The sequence below is a fragment of the Amblyomma americanum genome, chromosome 3 (assembly GCF_052857255.1).
Source record: "Amblyomma americanum isolate KBUSLIRL-KWMA chromosome 3, ASM5285725v1, whole genome shotgun sequence".
NCBI classification, from domain to species: Eukaryota; Metazoa; Arthropoda; class Arachnida; order Ixodida; family Ixodidae; genus Amblyomma; species Amblyomma americanum.
Window position 1 is genome coordinate 200,566,275 of NC_135499.1, and position 20,988 is coordinate 200,587,262.

A 20,988-nucleotide genomic window follows, 5' to 3' on the forward strand; every position below is an offset into this window, starting at 1 on the left:
ACGCGTGGACACACACAGATGCCGCCAGCTCAAAAACCTGTGATCCGGTGTGTGTGTGTGTGTGTGTGTGTGTGTGTGTGTGTGTGTGTGTGTGTGTGTGTGTGTGTGTGTGTGTGTGTGTGTGTGTGTGTGTGTGTGTGTGTGTGTGTGTGTGTGTGTGTGTGTGTGTGTGTGTCGCGGCCAACTCTTCCGTGTGTCTTTCTCTCTGCCCATGGACAGGTTCGCGAAGTTAGAAACCATATAGCCACAGCCTCAGTCTGCTGGCGAAACGCGTCGAGGGACTCTCTCTCACCGCCTGCACGTACTACAATCGCCGACTATAGGAGACACATACCGGTGTAGCCATTACGTCACGCACAATTGTGCAGCACAGCTATATACAGCTTGCTTGTCAAAAAATACAACGAACAAACGTGTAAATAGTGTTTACAACTTGCCTCCTAAGCGTTAACTTCCCGTAATTAATGAAATAAAAATGCTAAATCAACTGCGGTCCCAACACATGCCATCCCTCCGTAAGCAGAAGCAGCTGTGCACAAATTTTCGGAGGTCGATGCCGACATTTACAAATGCTGGCACGCTACGAATCTCGCTGCACGGACTGCAGCCTAGTCCGACACGTTCTGGGAGCCCAAAAAGTATAGTGGACAGGAAGAAAAAGCTAAGAATAAAATTTAGCACAGTGGCTCTGTGTGCTTTTTTCTTCCCCGAGGGCACATTATATGAGCTCCTACTTTCTTCTCGATGATCCCCACAATGAGCCTCCGATCGAGGGCCGTCTTCGGCTCGAGCGGTGAGAGCCCATTCAGGCAGGTCGGTAAAGTCGCACAATCCCACCATCGCGGGCGATGGGCCGCGCCAGTCCAGGCAGGCCGCACTGCTTCGCCGAAGAGTCCGTGCAGCCCCCGTCCAGTCCACTGCTTCTTTGTTCTTGGCGCCACGCGGCGCGCGGGCTTTTATTTCTTTTCTTTTGCGCCTCTTACTCTGCGCCTGAACGCTTCTCGTCGGGGCCAATACGATAAGCGTGCTCTTCTAAGCGCTGCACTTGGCCGAGTCTCGCCTCAGAGCCGGCGGAACGCGATGCGCCGGGCCGCGTGACCGATCGTGACGCTGCCGCGGTCGATCGCAGGCGCCGATACCGAGCCACGCCGGCTGCGCTGCGGGCTACGCGCGCGATTAGGTGCAGCGCGGCCGACGGCGCGACGTTGCGGTTGTTTGGAACGGGATGGAAGGCAGCCGCCGATGTGTCTTTACTCGAGCCTCCCGCGCTTCTGTGCTTACTACGGCACGCAACGACTACGCGTCCCAGGGTTGCCTCAAGAAACAGACAACCGCCCGACTCCCATTGAGCGAAGAATCCACGTGGCGAAGGGATCAAATTCTTGCGCGTTTCGATCCCCTCACTGCGCACGCTATGACTATTCCGCATACCCTGCTCCACAGCGTGTGGATATGCTGCACGAACACTGCGCAAAATGTCTGACAGTCCAGGAAAAGCTAAAGTTCAAATGGGGCGCGCTGTGCGACAACCCTCTGGTTTAGTCGACTGTTGATGTACACAGTCGGTCAAAAGTTTCCAGGCCACAGGGTCTGCTTTCGAGCACTATAGTCGGGCAGTTATGACACCCCCGAAGCATAAAATCTCTATAGATGATAGGAGAAGTTTCATTCTCACCTCTTAGAACCTTGATAGCTTTATTGCTATCATAAGTGGCAGGATATGCCGCTGAAAAGCAGACGCTATGGCCTCGGAACTTTTGATCACCCCTATATGTCCATCCAAATTCGATAGTGGCGGCGTTCCGTTTCTGGATAGATTCTCAATCTCCACGGGAACAGAGGTGACGTAACCACTAAAGATGACAAGCATAAGACGATGGGTTGGCTTTGTGGCTGCGTGGCTGCGCGCGGCCTACGAGAGAGGTCGTGTTAGTCCTCAGTTCAATTTCCAAACATTCCTGTTCGGCGACCATCGCTAAACACACCTGTCCTAGAATGACCGCGAATCAATCACATGTAACCTTAGCTCCTCGCACACGTAACGTCGGAGATAACTGCGATCTGTGCCGCTTGAAGATGCTCCGGCCGTTACTACGACAGGCGAGACCACCGGAGATTTCCACATTTCACACGCAGGAAGCTTGCTTAAACAGGCTTTCTGAAACGTAAGTAGCTATTAGTGAAGATAGAGAGGTTTTCCAAGACTTATATTTGCAAATGTTTCATGTCTAAGTACTCATTCACAGCTTCTGTTTTACGTCATTTCCTAAGTGTCATCGTGTGCCACCCTTCCGAAAACGATTCTGCGGGCCAGTAGCCGACCCTCAGCCTTCCACCGCGGAGCAAACAGTCCCAATACACAATGCGTTTTCTGCACTTTCTCCATTGAAAACGTGAGACACAGTGTTCAGCTTTCATAGAACATATATCTAGCTGAAACGGACGGGGAAATTCGGCGACCGCCTTCCTTCCACCCTCCCCGCCGCCCACCGTTCAGATCCTCCCATGCGCTGAATCTACGTCTTCAACTCCTCAAGCTCCGGTTGAACTTTGCATCGTCACATGTTTCCTCGACGCAAGCCCGGCTTGCGCGCTGCATAGCCGCACCGGCACAAGTGGCATTTTGGAGCACAGTGCTCTTGAAACATTCCTGGGCCACGCCGCGGTTTTCTGGAGCATCAGGAGCCCTACAGGAGAGCAGTTCACATGGATGGGTGGCTGATTCGGCCATACCTCTAAAAACTTTAGTAGATCCATCCTTCTTCAGTAGATGGTGTGTTGCTCAGAGCACAAACAGGAAACAGCAACAAGCACTGCTGACACTTTGACTATAGAGGCAGCACAGCTGTCACAGTACCGCCGACCGCTGGATGACGTCACCGTTAGGGATTTGCGCATGCTGCATTGAAGAGACAGGCCCCGAAGACTCACCTCGCTGGCACGAGAGGCGAAGCACTTCATCTAGGCGCATGCTTAATGATTTTCAACTACAAATATACAGTGTTGCAGCCCTTCAAAGGCTGTAATCGAGCGGAAAGTACCCCTTCGGCCGTCTTTCTGGGGAACTTCTGCCCGGATGGCTCTGACCGGTGTATTTTCTGCCGTCTAGACGGGGGAGGAGGCGGCCGCGCTCCAAGGTCAAGACCGAAAAGCGCCGTGCATCTCCACGCGTTGCGCTGCACCATTTGGCCATGCTCACTTTACGGCCGTCCTCTAATAAAACCACCGTGCCCGGGAAACCCTACTCTACATTGGACGCCTTTGGCTCGTAGCAGTTCGCATTTGAATACATCGACTATTCATGAAAGCAATACTGGCCTCGATACCGGAAATTAGAATGGACTCCGCTACAAATAAAGCGATGTTTACGCCTATGTTACACCAACATATTAAAACGCACAACAAAAGGAAGCTCATTTACTCCTTTCGTTTGCTTGTTCTTTTCCGTGTCCAACTCGGGCCTGCACAGTTGCGCTGTCTGCCCACCGACAAACACTTCCTTACTTACATGTGGCAGCAAAAATGTCATGTAAACAATAGGAAGCACTAACTTCATTGTCACTAACAATGAAAAATGGAGGATAGGAAACGGCTACTCGCTCTCGAAGATATCAGCCAAAAGATAGGCATGAAAACGACCACTGCGGAAGCCGTCGCATCCTGCCTCACACCGGGATCTTTCAGCTCTCACGAGCCATTTACGGCGGGCTGTTATCGTCGCATTCACGACGCCGGTGCCCACGCCTACACCTTTGTGCGTCCCTAATGGAGGGACTCTCGTGCAGCCAGCGCGATTTCATGGGGGCATCCTTGCGGGCTGCACGCACCCTTTGAGGCCGTAATGCGCTCGTACGGCCGCAGTGCGTAATAACGGCCTGACGCAAAGGAGGAAAACGAGGTGACGCGCTTTTCACGGCAGCAAAGCATTCCTTAGGGACGCGGGGTCTGGTGCCACTTGTCGTTCGTCATATATGTCGACAAAGGGCAGATATGTCTCCGGATGGTAAGTACACGGACGCAGGTTTCTGCGACGTAAAAGCAAGCACGGGAGATTACATCTTTCTGCAGAAAATGTCTTCCGCGCTGAGCACGGCGAGAAAGCTGCGCTAAACGGAAGAAAAATATTCACAAAAATAAAAAGTTGCATAGCAGAACAGCATTGTTCGATGCCCGATACTCTCTGTTTTCATTCAGTTTGGTTGTTCATGCTTGCAAGCACGCATTGGAATGCCGGTCGAGCCAGTTATGAAGCTATATAGATAGGTTCACGCTACCACGCTGAGGGCATCACTTGTCTTAACTCTGCGACGACTGGCTCCAGCGTATACCTAGCGTCCAACAGGGAGCCGCAAATGAAGGCTGGGCTGAAACGACGCCACATAGCGGGTCCGCTGTAGCTGGGATTGAGCCAGTAACGAAGAGCGAATTTTAGCGAACGCGAGGCGTGTGGTCGCTTCTGCAGGTGGAATGGAATCGGTACACAGTCGTTTTATTATCCCGTGAGGACTTAATAGCTGTAGTTGCGTAATGCGGCTGTTACAGCTGTTGTTTGAACAGACCAGCGCTGGCGTGAGCAATGGAGCCAATGCTGGCATGCCAGTTCCGTAACTGAACTCAGCGGTGGTCAGGTGGTGTGATGAGCATCCTCCTGATATGCTGGAGGAACGGGTTCGATCCTCAGTGACGCAGGGCACTGCTGGGAATCACATAGTGTGGTCGGGCTCGGAGCAGGTATGAGGAGGGCGGAGACGGTGTTGACAAGAAGGTAAATACTTTATACGGAGTGTTTGTTTGCATTATGACTACGCTGAAACGAGGCAGCTTGGCCCTCGCAGGCAGGCCCTCGCTGTCACTCAGCACCGGCCCGCCCATGGAAATACATGGAAAATGGTTCTTCGACCTCACCTTTTGCAAGACAAAGCACCTTGTGCATTACGCGCTCCGGCCAAAGCTGCTGTTGCGCCATTAAAAATTCATCACCAATTCCGTAACCATCAAAAACTAAGCAACACCACGTTATTCATTGCTTTTGCTGCAAGAATGCAGCACGAACGGATAAGCATGGAATTTAAAGTTCCTTTACAACCATTCGCAATTGCAAGTCTCGTGGTGTAGATGATCTCCAGGAACTACTTTTCAAGTATGTCATTCATCTCATCAGCCCATTATTGGAATACATATTTAACCTAGAAAAAGGAGTTTTTCCCAAACGCATGCAAATAGCGACAGTCTCTATTATCCATAAAGAAGGCGCGGCAGAAATGAATATGCAAATTATCGTCCCATATCCATTCTTTTCATTTTTTTTTCAAAATGCTTAAAAAAACGTAACATTTAAACGAATCTCAGACCATTGTGAAAAGCACAACCTAAACACGTCATGCCTTCATGGTTTCAGGAAAGGTAAATCTACAGAGAGCGCCCTCCTTTGACAGAAAGAATCAATTTTAGAATCGTTTGAAAACACAGAGCTTATTGTGAGTATATTTATAGACTTATATAACGAATTCCCAGGTTGAAGCACAAGTGCCGTAATTATGGTACGCGCACCCATGACCATTTCCACATCCCGCAAACACAAATGAATTATGGCCGTCAGATAATCAATTATAATTTACTAGCCTTTGGGAGCACCCCGGAGTATTTATAGCATATAAAGTGCATTTTTCTATAGAGTCCTGCCCAAAACTGATTACTACAGTAAAATCAGTTTTTTTAACATTGCATGTTTGTTCTTTACGTTTATCCGCCAGTGTGCTTTCATTTGCCGTTGTTGCTATCAACTTTATGTGAAAATACCGTTGTGTCCTGTTGTTGATGCGTAAGTGACATATTTCTCCCTTGCTTAAGATGTCCAAGTTTTGTACAGGGGCGCAGACTCTTCGTCAAGCCTTCCATGGGCTTTTTTGGCTGTGCTCCTGACATCTCTGTGATGTTAAATAAAGGCGAATTGACTTGAAATGAACGCAGTTCATCATGGTCTCGCAGATGGCGCTTTTATGCCAAGCAGATTGGCGACACCCCCCCCCCCCCCTCCTTCCAGTTTTTCTTAAACCCGGTTTAGTGACTGGGTTGTCCGACAACAGAACAACGATTAGGACAGCTGTCTTGAAAAACCAGTCCGTCCAAGTCTGTTTTCTAGTGAAGAGTCTTTAAAATAAGTTGGACTGTCTTTTAAGTGTATCCCCATGTGTCGTTCCTTGTCGTTAAGTGTAGTTAATTATTCCGATTTCAATATGTGACAAAAAGCTGCAGTTGAAAAACAGTGCATCATCCGGTAAAGAAGCGTTACTCTCACTTGAATAGAGGTATACATGCATATAAAAACAAAGTTTAGCACTCTCTTCCGCGGGACGAGAAACGACCTTATGGCGACTTTCATAATGGAGTTAAACCAAAAATTTGGAGAATCCTTGTTCACAACCCGCTTTGTGCTGCTGCTGTGGAGACAGTGGAAAGGAAGGAGACGCGAAAGAGGTCGGAGAAAAAAAGACTGACGGCAACATGCAGCAACTCTTCGCTGCGGGTTCCCTTGCGCCTCGTCGTAAGCTGGCAGATAAGGAGGCACTTGCCGCGAAGACGAGATACGAGGACGCCCGGCGCCGTGAACGTGGACGGTATGAAGCCGGAGTCTCCTCGTATAGGCCATGAGGCGCGTTACTGAGAGTGATGTCCGAGAACATTCATTCCGCGTTCCCTTCCCTGCCTGTCGCGTGCGCCTGGCTTCACCGTGCTAAGATATGCAGTCAATGTGCATTTAAGGAACACTCTGCTTGCTCAAAGATCTTCCAAGAACTCCAGCATTCAGCGTAGGTCATACGCTTCGTGCACATATGCGTTCATCACGGATATCTCAGAAAATTTTCTTTATCCGTTTTAATCTATGCGTATGGCTTGTTCCGTTCTCGCGTCAGAATGCTCAAGCTCATCTGTCAAGTCGAGACTCGCATCGGGCGTTATTTACGCGCACAACGATTTACTACGCATTTATACCGCGCACCGGTTGCCCATTAGTTCGCAGAAGCTTCGCTGCACGGCTAGGTGCGCGTACAACGTTTTCAGTGAGGCGTACAACGCAGCGAACAAGTCGAGCAGCGTTACGCATCTCATCCAACTGGCCGTCGACAGCCGAGCATGCCACGGCTAGAACGGCAACAGCTAGTGGGGAGGGGGCACCACCCACAGCACGCACTTCCACGCTTACACTGATCTGCATAACACGCGCGGCAGCGCCCGTACAAATGGAAAAGGGAAGAGGGGGCGCTGTTGTACACACAGCGCGGCTCGCTCCGCGTGCCTCCCAGTGCGAGGGTGTGAGGCGCGGCGCGCGCAGAACGGCGGAAGAAAGCCTCTCCCCGTTCGCTCCGAAATAAAACCCGGCCAAGGTCCCCGGAGCCGACAGCAACAGCAGCAGCAGCAGCCTTTGAGCCGGCGGCATTCGGTCTCGCCGCCACCGCAGTTGTACGACGGCGAGCGGCAAACCGGCCGTACTCAGTCTGGAGAGGGAAGCGCGCGAGCTCGGAGCTGAGCTGGGCGTCGCGTCGGTACAGCCCGCTCATGCAGCTGGATTGCAACAGCGACCGCGGAGATGCGACGGCAGCGCGAAACCATTCCAGAGACACCCACGCGCCGCTGCGTCCGAAGCCGACGGCGCCGCACTGTCGACGCTGCACCGCGGCGTTGCAGGCGCCGAATGCAGTGCCAACGCGCTCTCTCGGCTGGAAACCCGAGAGGAGACTGCGTAGACTAAGCGGAAAAAAGATCCCGCAGTGCTTACCACGGGGTGTGCTTGCGTTTAGCGCGTCGCATATGCCAGCAAGCGACGCTATCGGGAGAGTGATCCTAGTTCATTTTCCTTCCCTCTCTTTTTTTTCTTTAAGAAGCTGGTGACAGCTGGCTCGGCATTCGCTTTCTAACGGCCAGTAAAATGCCGCAAAAACAAACAATTTTCAGCTGGCAGTGAGGTTCCCACTCGCAATCTTCGTCTAGTGACTGGTCTGCCTAGCCTCGCAGTGTATCGAAAATTGGACGCAGCCCTGAGTCAGAGACAAGAAATGCACTTCTCCGTCTACTGTATACCATCTAGGCTCTGTAGAAAGCGACAGCTACAAAGTGGCTGTAAGTGAACACTTCCCGATTGACGAGGTATCCACAGAACGACGCCGACGAGATGAAAAATGATCAATTCGAGCGTGCACTGTGCGGTGTGTGGATACGTGTCCGTACTCCAGAGTACGTTTCCTGCCGCTGCGTATCTCTGGTCCATGCCCACACGGCCGCTACATTTTGCTTGCCCGCGAAGCAACCCCGAAAACTGACAGTTGCTGACGACCTCGCGAATCATGCCACGTTACAGCTTTTGCACATACACACGAACCAAGAGCAAATTCTCGCGACAAGAAAGTTACACGTCCCACAACGAGAGAAATCAGCTGGCACTGACAGATCGCTATCTCCGCACTGCGGGCTTGACTGACGTCGACGTTTCACACCGAGAAAGCGCCCACGTAATTCGAGCTGTTCTATTAGCAAGTTTTGACAAGAGCACAGTAAACATCGGTTGAAGGCGACCTCGGACGTCGGACGCAATGCGACGCGGGCCGTTAGCTGCGGCCAGCACGAGAGATGTGAGGGCGAGAGAGCGACTGGGATTGTGGAACAGCGGGGGCTGCTGACGGGCCCGCCGAACCCGGCGCCAGGGAGCGCTCGGCGCGCTGCTGAAGAGTTGGATTTCAAGGATGTTCCCATCATCCGTCAAAGCGAGCGCTCGCGTATAGTCCAGGCCGAGTTCTCCCTTGACGCGGTTGGCCGGCAGAGCATGCCGCGACACACGTACACCCAGGGGAGCTGCAGGTTGCAATTAAAACACTCTAATGGAAAGAAGACGAGACGACGCCGGTGGGACCGGGAGGGCGGCTAATAAAAGCGTCCTCCTGAAGGACGCGATCTACCTGCGGGTAAAAGGAGGGAGGGGTCAATGGCCTCTTGGCGCATCTCCCACGATCGGCCGGTCTTCCGCAATCAGCGCAAAGTGGGAACACTGGGCCGCGCCGCCAGATGGAGTGGCGGTGCGCTGCAGACCGTGGAGCAATCGCGATGCAGCACTTTCTCGCCCTGGATCATCCTCCCGCCGATCTCGCAAGCTGCCTGCAGCTAATAGACCGTTCTCAGCTTCTTTCTACACGGTGCTCCCCCATACTTGCCAGAACGAACTCATTACACTGATTACTCCGCTCTCATTTACTGCGAAGCGCCGACGTCGTCCCACCTCGGTTGCTTAATCACTAGGCTTTCCGTTTTCATAAATGAGAAAGAGTAACTTCCACTAATGTACTCCATGGACATAGAAAAGCGTTGTGGGCCAACGCGTAGGTGAAGCCGATGTTTGCGCGACGAACTGTCGACGCGGCTTGCTTCCAGTGCTCGAGGCGCTTCAGAATCAGCGCGTCTCTAAACGATACCCGTGAGCTGTCTTGGCTGAAAACCTCGAAGGAGCTTGCGAAGTTCAACTGCGAGCTCGCAGTTGAAGTTAGCGCAAGAGCACTAGGGGTTTAACGTCCCAAAGCGACTCAAGCTATGAGGGACGTCGTAGTGAAGGGCTCCGGAAATTTCGACCTCCTGGGGTTCTTTAACGCGCACTCACATCGCACAGTACACGGGCCTCTAGAATTTCGCCTCCATCGAAATTCAGCCGCCACGGCCGGGATCGAACCCGCGTCTTTCGGGACAGCAGCCGAGCGCCATAACCACTGAACCACCGCGGCGAGGTGCAAAGGAATCTGTAAAGTTTAGGAATCTGTGCGATCAGCTTACAACCCTTTCCCCCCAGTGCAGAGTGGCAAACACCTCCGTGGCACATGCTGCGCAACTTTCCTTCCCAATTCCATCAAATAATAATAATAATCACCCTCACCCCGATCCCTCTCTTACCCTTGAGACAAAAGCGAGTCAAAGCGCGTCGACTGTTTCTTTTTCCTGTTGCGAATGTCTCACTTGGCGCTTCGGGCTGATTATTCTTGACTCGAAGTGCCAGAAAGGATGTCGGCATCAGCGATCTGAGACAGTCAACTGCCCCTATAGCTCCTCTTCGTTAATCGCTAACAACACGAGCCCCGCCCAGCAGCCGGTTGCACAATGGCGGCAGAGCAGAACTTGTTGAAATCGCGAGCGATGAATTTCGCCCGGCGACGGCGACGAGGAAATGTTCGCGCCGCTCCGACACGTTCGCGGCCGCAAAGGCAGACCGGACAGCCGTAGAATACTATGCGGCAATTAGTTCTGGTCACGCTCGGCCGCGGTTCTATTGAGCAACTGCGCGCTATTCCCTCGTGGCCGAAGATAAAGAGAAGCTAATTGAACATCGCCTACGCTTGGCGCGATCGCGTACGTTTCTGGTTTGCTTGATGACTTTACGTCGTTAAATCTGGCCTTTCATGCGTAAAATTTGGAACCTGAACGTGTCGCCAACTCCAGCTGTGTCTGCAAAAAGGTGCGCGAGAAACGGCACAAGTCGTGGGTGTCGCTGAATAACGTTTCTGTCGTCAAACTAGTTCGACCGGCGACCTATAGCTACGCAGTTCACGCAGTGAAAAAAGATGAATCAGTTGCCCATCACAGTCAGTTCGGTGCGGTGCACTCCTGACATCCATGTGATGTTATATAAATAAATGTGACTTGACTTAACTGAAGAAAGCATCGGCTTTCAAAAAAGAAAAAACAGTTTGTCTAAGATGATGCTCTGAGGCGCCACTGGCAGTATGACATCTTAAAAGGAACAACTACTCGGCATCTATAGTATGAAGCAGACCCTCGGCGCCTCCCCCCCCCCCCTCCAACCCCACCCGCCGGCCCGCACTTTCCAAACGACGCCTCAGCGTTTATGCAAAAGCAATGTTCTGTACAGCTTCCTTGACACGATAAGAAACTTCCGCAAAAATTGAAATTTCTTTCTCCGTTTTCCCTGACATGCCCTTCCCTGAATTGAGCTGAACCGAACATGTCGTCCTCTGGGCACTCTCCTTATCTTTAGTCGAACGAAGGTGAAGGAAAACTTCTGGTCAGTACTTCAACACTGACGGCCCTTCAGTCGCTCCTCAGTTAGTTTAATTTCTTCTCGCTTACGCTGTTTCAACACGGTTCAGCAAGAAAAAGCGCCTTCCTCGGCAGCATTCATACAAGTGCGCGCATTTCTCAAGAGTTTCACCGGTTTCCAGCTTCGTATTTCGCGCACGGAGGGAATTTGTTATCGCCCCTTCTTTCTGCCGCGTTCGCAACAGGCAGACGTGCTGCGCGGGGGAGGCAGCTCGTCAGGAGGCACTGCGCCCGTACACGCCCAGCGCGGCGCGCGCATGGAAGCCCGGGGAGATGCGCGGCGGACGCGTATACGCGCAGCTCCATTAAAAGAAGCAGCGAGAGGTTGGCGCATAATTTCGCACTCGTCGTCATGGCCTAATGGCTGGGCGCGAAAGGCGGCCTTCGCGGGCCGCGTGCTTAACCGCCGCTGCGCGCATCGGAGACGACATGGCTGAGGTTGAGCGGATGCATTCGCGGCCGGCGGTCGAGGCAGCGCAACTTCCTGCCTCTTCTTTTGGAGCACACTTTCCACTCGGATGAGCCCTCGTAAGCGTTCGCTTTTGCGTCACGCGTATTAATAGCCGCAGAGGCGGCGAGATACACATACACGACGCGTGCGTCGCTATATACTTGACAGGGCACGCCGCTCCCGAAGAACATACTCCGAAAGGAAGATTGGTTTATGGTTGGTTCATGGAGGTTTAACGTCCCAAAGCGACTCAGGCTATGAGGGACGCCTTAGTGAAGGGCTCCGGAAATTTCGACCACCTGGGGTTCTTTAACGTGCACTGACATCGCACAGTACACTGGCCTCTAGGATTTCGCCTCCATCGAAATTCGACCGCCGCGGCCGGGACGAATCCGCGTCTTTCGGGTCAGCAGCCGAGCGCCAGAACCACTGAGCCACCGCGGCGGCTCCGAAAGGAAGACTTCATTACACTACCACGGTGGCAGTATAGACAAATCCGCTGTTCCCCATGGAAGGGTGGTACAGGAAAGGATTTTGAAAATATCGTTTTACCTTGCGCGGATGATATTTTAAACATGCAACTCTCATAAGTAAACCCAAGATATTTGGTTTCCATTATAGACCTGCTTTTCACAAAGTTCGCGTAATGCCGGCTTCCTGAAGAACGGGGTTTTTGAGCAGGCTACACGCTTATGTGAGGAAATTACTCGCAACGTTGTCGTCGTGGCATGCGTTCGGTGGTCATCAAACAGTCATAAAGTTAATGTCTGGACCAACATATCCTCACATATCCATATAAAATCAAAAACGTGTGTGTGAAGATCGCGCACCTGTAGTCTAGTAGATAGTTGTCATCTTGACTAGAAAAAAAAAAACAACTTTTGAGCGAATCAAAGACAAACCGTGTAACAAGTAGTGCACTACATCATACGTTTTCAGCAGTTAGATTACTTGAAGCTGAACTGTGCAGGAGAATAATCGTCGTAAATTAGTCTACCTCTCTTTCAACACATAAGCAAGAAAAATAAGAAATTGTTTGCAATGTTGACTCAGAAGGAATGTCCAGTTTTACCCCATGGCCACAGAGCAGCTGCCTTTGAGCGCCGTATTATTTGCAGTGGCTTGCGAGAGGCTGACACCCGGAGCACGGGTGCATCAAAGGTAATCAAACACCCCCCCCCCCCCCCCCCCCCAAGAAAAAAAAGAGAGAAAGGAACGGAACTGGTTGGTGCTAATGCCAAATGAAGTCATGTTTTCTCCACCGCGATCTCTCCCCTGTCGCCCTGTCTGCCAATGTCTATCTCTACACCGGGCTGCGTGGAGTGTGTTGCCGAGCGTACCGCAATGCAAACCCCTTCAGAGGGCGCGAAAATAGGCGCGTGCATTGCCCCGAGCTGATAAGTAAGAGATAAGTGACAACTGGAGCATGACACCGCGCGCATCAAAGGTTATAGCAACGAGACACAGAGGAAGAAAATCTTGAGGGTTCCAGCGCGCCTGGGGTTATCAGCAGTACGTGCTATGCTCGACTTTTCTCGATGGCAGGCCGCGCAAACAAACAACCAGGAACTGCATACGTATACCGTCTGATATATAATTGCAGCTCGTGCGCAAAGTCAAGGGCGCGCTCATTGTGTACCATGTATAGTATATATAGCTATAAGAATGTGCAGCAAGAGCGAAGAGAGAATGGCGGCAATGACTGCGGTTCGCAAAGAAAAGGCTGAAAAAATGGGCGCGCGTGCTGAAAACTGTGTAGCGCACAAATGAATTTGCTAGTTAAATGCGCTTGCGGGAAGTTGTGGGAATGACGATGCTGAGGTTATCGTTCATACTTCAGCAGACAACCTAGAACTTCTAGACCCATTGACGAGTACTCTACCATGCGCAGTCGTCTGGTCGAACTTTCCTCGAGCTATACACGAGGCAAAAAAAAATCGGCATTTTCATTTTAATGCGAAGCATTACTAGACTCATTACGAGAAAAGCCGGCGGCGTGTGTGCATGTACTCGCAGATGGCACAGAAAATCCCAGCGATGACAAGGAAAATAGCGTGACGTCATCAAGCGGCCGTGTGACGCACACAGCAAGCCCAGCACCGCCTCTTCAGACAGGCGAATACATGTCGTTCGCCTATATATATATATATATATATATATATATATATATATATATATATATATATATATATATATATATATATATATATATATATATATATATATATATATATATATATATATATATATATACTCGCCACTGGCCGGCCTCCATGTGCCGGCCGGCCTCCATATATATATATATATATATATATATATATATATATATATATATATATATATATATACTCGCCACTGGCCGGCCTCCATGTGGCGCTAGTTTTCCCGACAATATTCGTACCAAAATATTCGTACCGCACAGCGTTCCGGGTGGTGTCATATACGATTACTCCTTCCCATATATACTTACATGTGCTAGTCAAGTCGGAGGCGACAGGGATTCGAACCGACGACATGTGCACCTTCAATTGTATGCCTTCCCAGACATTCTTAAGGCGCGGCGGAGGCGTCCACCGAGACGTGCATGAGACAAGTCACTGCACCATTTCCTTTCCTCAAAAACCAATTTTCGTATCAGAACTGTGATGCAACCGTACGTCCACAGCGTTCCAGGTGGTGTCATACGTGCGTGGTGTGTATGAGGGTGGGTGTCAGTGTACCCAGGGACAGTAATGATTTTGCATTCCCACACGTAAACGGTCTTACGCGCCTACCGAATTTTTATTTCTGAGTCGTGCATCCCCGTGAGCTTTAAGTACGGCTCATGAGATCTCCAGCTGGTGAAAAGTTATTTCGCTGAGCTGCGAAGAACTCCTTGATTCCAGGCTTTCCACGCATAAGCACTTACAGTGCGGATAGGCAAGGAGGAATCGTTTAAGCGTAAATATACAGTCAGCTGTACGGCAACGGAAGGAGCCGAGTCACAATAACAGAAAATTCGCACACTCGTACTACACACACCCTCCAAGCGAGGCAATCAAAGCGGGACGGCACAGCTGTCGACACAAACTTGGCTCCCCGCGCTACTGCGGTGACCCTGATCCTGTTCGCAGCTCAATGGGGCACTCATCTTGTCAGGCCTAATCATGGCACACAGACTTCCTCGAAGGCCGCGTTGCTCCGGGTTTCGCTTTACAGAGTCGCTTACACGAACTCGTGAAAGAAAGAAGAAAAGATAAACAGAAAAGTGGACAATGCCCTAAAACTCCCGGAGTTCATGAGGATAAATGCTGCGGTGTCAACGGAAGCACAAGGACAAGCATGACGGGAGAGGAAGCTCATAGAGAAGAAGGCCTATAGTCCCGATTCACTAAGAGTGGCGGGGCAAGCAGAGGACGCAGGAAAAATAAAACAAACAAACGCCACTCAGTACAGCAAAAATGGCACAGCGAACATCTGTAAGTGTACCGAACGCTCGCAATGAACTTAATTCACAATAAGACTAGGCGCTGTTAAGCGCCACAACTTGTGTCTATTTTAGCTTTCTTTCTTTATACAGTTCGTGCCTTCCTTCGGACAGAGACGATGTAAGGAAAATAGCGGAGGCTCGCTGCTCTGGCTTGTCAGTGGACACAAACGGAAACTATTGCCAACCGCGCACATTTCCTCAACGCTGACGCAAACGAACAGTGCTTCGCAGAAACAACGGTAATAGGGCTTTTTTTTAGTTTTACTTGGTAGTTACAACTGCAGGTTCGAATATATATAGTAGAGCCGAGGCTTCGGAGAAACATCATTAAAGCGTTTCCACCATCCCACAAGGTCAAACACTTTGCGAACTTGAAGTTTCATCAAGTGAAGAGTGTTTAAAGATGGCGACTCATGCAATCCAGTGGTTGGCTACGAAAAAGGCCTCCCGTATCGGCCACTATCGGCCAATAAACCTAACCACTAAATGCTCATAGAGACGCACATGCAATGTCACATTGTGTCGGTGTTTACTTATAAGTATTGGTGTTTAGTGTCGCTGTTTGCTTATAAGTAAACACCGACACTGGATGCATTACATACAGGCATCTGCGCAAGCAACGCTGCTTGGCTCACTGGCTCGCACGCTGTCGAAGGCAGCTCAAAACCTGCATGAATCGCTCGGCACACTTTCCACCTCTACTCAATGCGCAAGCAAATAACCGAACGCGCCAGGCTATCCGTCGTTCACGACGTACGCTTGCGTTGAGACAGTACGTGTGTTGTCAAATAATGGCTTTCCGGCTTTCTGCGGCGCCGCGCGTCGACCGAGTCCTGCTGTTTTCTCGGCGGGCGCCTTTGCAGGAAGCGAGGCTCGCTTTGGCCAGCTGCCGCCCGAAGCGCGCGAGCGGACCCGACCACGATCGGCAGGCAGGCACGATCTCGCTTCGCGTTACACCGATGCGTGCGCACAGAAGGCGGAACGGGCGCTCGCGCGAGCATTCGGCCCAAGAACAATGCGGGCCAACAAAGCCGCTCGAGAGAGAAAGACGAGACGGTGCCGCAACGCGCTCCGCAGCCGAGGACAACGACATCAGCATCCTGCCCTGCCTACGCGGTGGCTGGGACGCGCGTCTCTTCGAAAGCCGCAGCAGCTCCACGTTCTGATGTACCATGGCATGATTGCCTAAAATGCGTACGCCTAGAACCCCACTTACAAAAATGGTCTATAGACAGTCTATAGACTTCTTATAGCCTCTATTGCCTTCCTATAGATATTTCTTTTTGTCTATTCGTAGTCTATATATAGGCTGTCTATAGACAAAAGTGTACTAAAGGTATATGGCCATAAATCTGTGGATTGTCTATACATTGTTTATTTATTTACAGAATACTGCAGACCGAATCGGTCCAAGCAGGAGAGGGTACATACATTTCTTAGTAAGCACTATGCCTTGGAATCAGCAACAATGGTGAAGTTACAATTTGCAACAAGAAAAAATATTAACATGCATAAGCAAGGTTATACAGCAAATACATTTTGTGAAAGTACATGCCCCAAACACAGGAACATAGACAAAGAAGCATACTATGCACTGTTAATAAATAATCATCATTTCTGTCTACGGGATTTGTATTGCCTACAGACTGTTCGCTACTGTTTGTCTCTATAGAGAGCCTATTGACTAGATAGAAGTCTATGGAGAGTATAGACTAAAAATTTTTGTAAGGGATGACGGTCAAGTAACTTAAGGGTGCGCGTACGAAATACATATGTACAGATTTTCCGCACATTCGCACATGCTCATTTGGAAGGACTCCGGCAAAGCGCGGGCTATACATAAGGATGCTAGACGCCCACACTGCACCCTCGCCAACAAATGAATGCCCCACGCTCAGACTGACCACGGAACATCAGCACCACCGGTCAAGAACAATACGCACTATAGGTTTCGTTAAGCAACGGGTCCTCATAATTTTTTGCTGCAAAAACACGAAACAGGAAAGAATGGGAGAAAAAAATTATTCGCGTTTTTGCATCCAGACAATGCTCACTGATTAACCGCAGCGGTGGTTTAATACATATATGAGGTTCGGGTGCTGAGCCCAAGGACGGGGGATCGAATCCCGGCCGCGGATGGCGGATTTCAACGGGGACGAAATGCAAAGACACTCGTGTACTGTGTGATTCCAGTGCACACGCTGAATAATCTCGGGCGTTCGAAATTACTTCGTAATTACTTCGTAGGCCTCCCCTACGGCGTCTCTGACAGAGCAAGCCCAGCTCTGAGACGTTAAACCGCGCATACCACAGCATACAAATACTCACCGCTTGTGCTACCTCGTTGCGTTGGGAGCGCGGGCCCATACAAGCCGCTCAATTACAGCGTCTCATTTTCTTCCCTATCTTTTTTTTCGTATTTACCACACATACTTCACGTTACCCTTAGATGGCTGCGCATAATAAAGTCGAACTAAAGATGGAATATAATCGCGTGGCTGACTTGAAAAACAGAAAGAACGAAATGAAGGAAGAGAGTCACGGGAAGCGCTCGCACATACGGGAAACCCAGCAGTGATGTGCGCCTCGAATGACAAGCGCGTCGGTACTAAAAGCTGCACTTAAGCACCTATCTACAAGGGCGCCACCGAACAAAAAAATAAAGAAAAGATACCAACGCGCACGCCGATAGCATCGTTCAATTCGACGCGTACGCTCAGCCACGCGGGCTTTTTATCCGCCTTCTCCTTCCAAGAAAGCGCCGGCCCGTATCGAAAGCGGTAGCGGTAGCGGTAGCGAATCCTGTCGAGCCGCATTTTGAAACAGTGTGTCGATATTAATGATTCTAGAGCAGTCGCCCATCGATGCGAGCACTGGTCCTATTGTGCGCTTCTAAACAAAGGCCACCGAACATCTCGCTCGCCGGCAAGGCCTATACAGACGCGTTTAGTGCGAATTGGCGTGTACATATTTCTTTCTCTTCGGTGAAAACTGGCCGAATGCGGCGCATGCGGACACGTAAAAGAAAATTCTGCCCGGACAGAAATAATCGCAGCTGTCGGAGGAAACCCGAGACGGACAGATATGGCGGGACAGGGATTACGGGAGAGAGCGTTTGAGAGAGAGAGAGAGAGAGAGAGGACGACCGCGAAAAAAATACACAAAAATAAAGAAAACACCAGGGAACTGGGTGTGGACGGGGGTGGGGAGGGGGGGGGGGGGAGAGGGCCAGCGCTGGAGTTGGTATGAAAACAAGAAGCCCTATATTTATAGCCGGAGCCAGCCTTCGATTGCAGCGCGCGGCAAGCTGCCGCTCGCGCGTTCCGCGGCCTCCGCCTCATCCCTTCAACTCCACTGTGCCGTTCTTTGTGTACCACGCCCGAGAGAGAAGCTTCGCCGGGGCAGCAAACGAACGGAGATCCAGGCGGGGTGTGCACGACGACGGGACGTTTGTTCTTTTTAACTGCGAAGATCGACGCTTGCCCGATGCGCTTGTCTGGTTGCCCGGCCGTCTGATCCCGAGCTCTCCTCCCCGGGCCCCTATTCCTGTCCACGCCAGACTCGCGCCATGTGCTCGCCCTTCGCACGTGACCCACGCCAACCGCCGCCTTTTGTTTACCCCGGCGCAAAGCCTCTGCCGCCGGCCGCGCGGGTAGCGCGCAAACGTCCCGTTCGGAGAAGACCCGCCGCGGCTACGGGCCCAGCCACGGGTTCAGGCCCGCCAAAACAGCGCAGCACTGTCGAAGCCGCAGCTGGAGGCAGCTAATCGAAGGCCGAACCCGCAGTTCTTTTCGTACGCAAAAAATAAAAAATGGCCCCTATACAGGCAGTCACGCGTCTTCGACTATCGCAACTGGCCCGCGCTCTGTCCAATCACCGAGCGTTCCCAGAAGCGAGAATTCGTCCGAACTTGGCATTCTTTTGGCTGATGAATGTCGTGTAGCTTCTACGGCGTTGCACGGTTTCGTTGAGGCAGACTGTACACAGTGCGTCAGCGGACGCCGCCTGCGGAAATGCGCTGTCTGTCGCTGTTGGTTGCGGCGAAGGAAGCGGCGGAGCTGGCTCGTATGAACAAGCACCCAAGCCGCACATTCGTATACATGCGTGCTTTCCTTGTCTGACTCGGCGGCTGTGTGTATGGAAAGGGTCCGCGGTTTTCCTCACGAGCATGAAAGCGACGTAGTACGTGTACAAACACGCGCAACCGCGCGAACACAGCGAGGGGGGATGCAAACGCTGCGTATGGACATTTGCGATTGGCTGGAAGCCGACGAGTCTTGTGCGCGAAGGAGCGGGAGAGCAAAAAGGACTGCTAAAAAAAATAGCAATAATAATAAATGGAGAAAAATCCCGAGCTCCCGGTGGGTAAGAACTGTGTACGTTTCAACAATAAGATCCACAGAGAGTGAAGCTTAGGCGTCGGTTCGGGGATTGTGACTAAACCCGCCGCGGTGGCTCAGTGGTTAGGGCGCTCGACTACTGATCCGGAGTTCCCGAGTTCGAACCCGACCGCGGCGGCTGCGTTTTTATGGAGGAAAAACGCTAAAGTGCCCGTGTGCTGTGCGATGTCAGTGCACGTTAAAGATCCCCAGGTGGTCGAAATTATTCCGGAGCCCTCCACTACGGCACCTATTCTTCCTTTCTTCTTTCACTCCCTCCTTTATCCCTTCCCTTACGGCGCGGTTCAGGTGTCCAACGATATATGAGACAGATACTGCGCCATTTCCTTTCCCGCCCAAAAACCAATTATTATTATTATTATTGTGACTAAATGCCCTCATGTCTTCGCTGTCTGAACGCGGGTGGTCGCAGCACTGGCCCTCTCCACTGCGATGCTGAATGCCGCTGTTTGGAGATGCGGCTAACCGTCAATGGCGGATCCAGGGAGAGGAGTTTGCCTTCCTCCTCTCCACATCTCTGCGCAATACTTTTTCGGCAGAGAAGGATTTTTTTTTTTCCAACTACAGGAGATGTTTCATAGTGTTACGGTCCTGTAGCGATTGCCTGACAAACTGATGTGCAATGTAATCGACTTCCTGCGCGGGCGGCACGTTCCTCAGTTTGCAGGCGTACGTCTGTGTGGTTGTGTTAAGAAAGGAGACAGTAAGAGAATCAACTGAAAAGAAAACATGAGCATTAAGCCGTGCATATTTCTTTAGCTTTACAACTCCTCCACATTTCCCTCTCCTCCATTATAAGTGCGAGTCTGAATTCACCCAGCATCGCTGCAAGGCATGCACAATGAGCAGCTCTCGACACGGTTTATCGGCTCCTTTTGGAGTGATGTGATGAACTCGGCCTTTCAGGACGCCGTGTATTTCTTTCTTTTTTTGTTCATTCACGAAAAACAAGCAAGCGGCATAGATATGAAAAAACTCCCGACTTCAACGAACAATGAACAAAACTACGTCTATGCTTAGGCTACAATATCAGCGCAGGTCAATCACAGAGGTCATTCACAGACGCCGTATACACGCGCTCAAGTGTCTCCTTTTTGCATTTCAGCTATCTTCAAAATTGTTAGAACCTTGTGACACGCAGAAGTATATTGTGTTTTTTTTTTTTCTTTTCCAGCTGTCAGTGAACAGGGGGCAAAAAGTGGACGGGATTGGTGATCTTCCTAAATATTGTGAAACGCATGTTTGAGCAGCCTGGTTTTTCGTAATCTGCCTTTTTGCAAAGGCCCGGACCGCCCAGACACATCTGACAGTCCTCCCTTAACAATGGGGAGGGGGAACAATGATTAAGGAGAGAACAGCACGAAATCACTGCAATAGCCACTGAAGCCCACTGAGCTAGAATCAACGTTTGCGGGGACCAAAGTTACGCAATCAAAGAATCGCCACCGCCTTGCCTTTGCGCAGGGTGGCGACGTTCCAACGTTTAAGTTCATGGTTCTAATGAGCGTATTCCTTATTCACTGTGTCACCGTTGCAAGGCATTGCCGTGTCCTCTTCACACGACCAGCATTCCCGTC

The 20,988-nt window shown here is 50.9% G+C and overlaps 1 protein-coding gene across 20 annotated transcripts in view; it reads right to left on the reverse strand.

Annotated features, from left to right (window-relative positions):
- The window catches only part of by (focal adhesion protein tensin), a 248,222-nt gene that overhangs the window by 121,488 nt on the left and 105,746 nt on the right, over positions 1–20,988 (reverse strand). Inside the window, exon 1 of one of the 20 annotated variants that reach the window (XM_077659630.1) lies at positions 17,340–17,476. The exons of the other annotated variants lie outside the window; for them this stretch is intronic. Coding sequence (XP_077515756.1) covers positions 17,340–17,378 — 39 coding nt within the window. The 5' untranslated portion in view covers positions 17,379–17,476. Of the gene's footprint in view, positions 1–17,339; positions 17,477–20,988 lie in introns of those variants that run through there. 20 annotated transcript variants of the gene reach the window in all.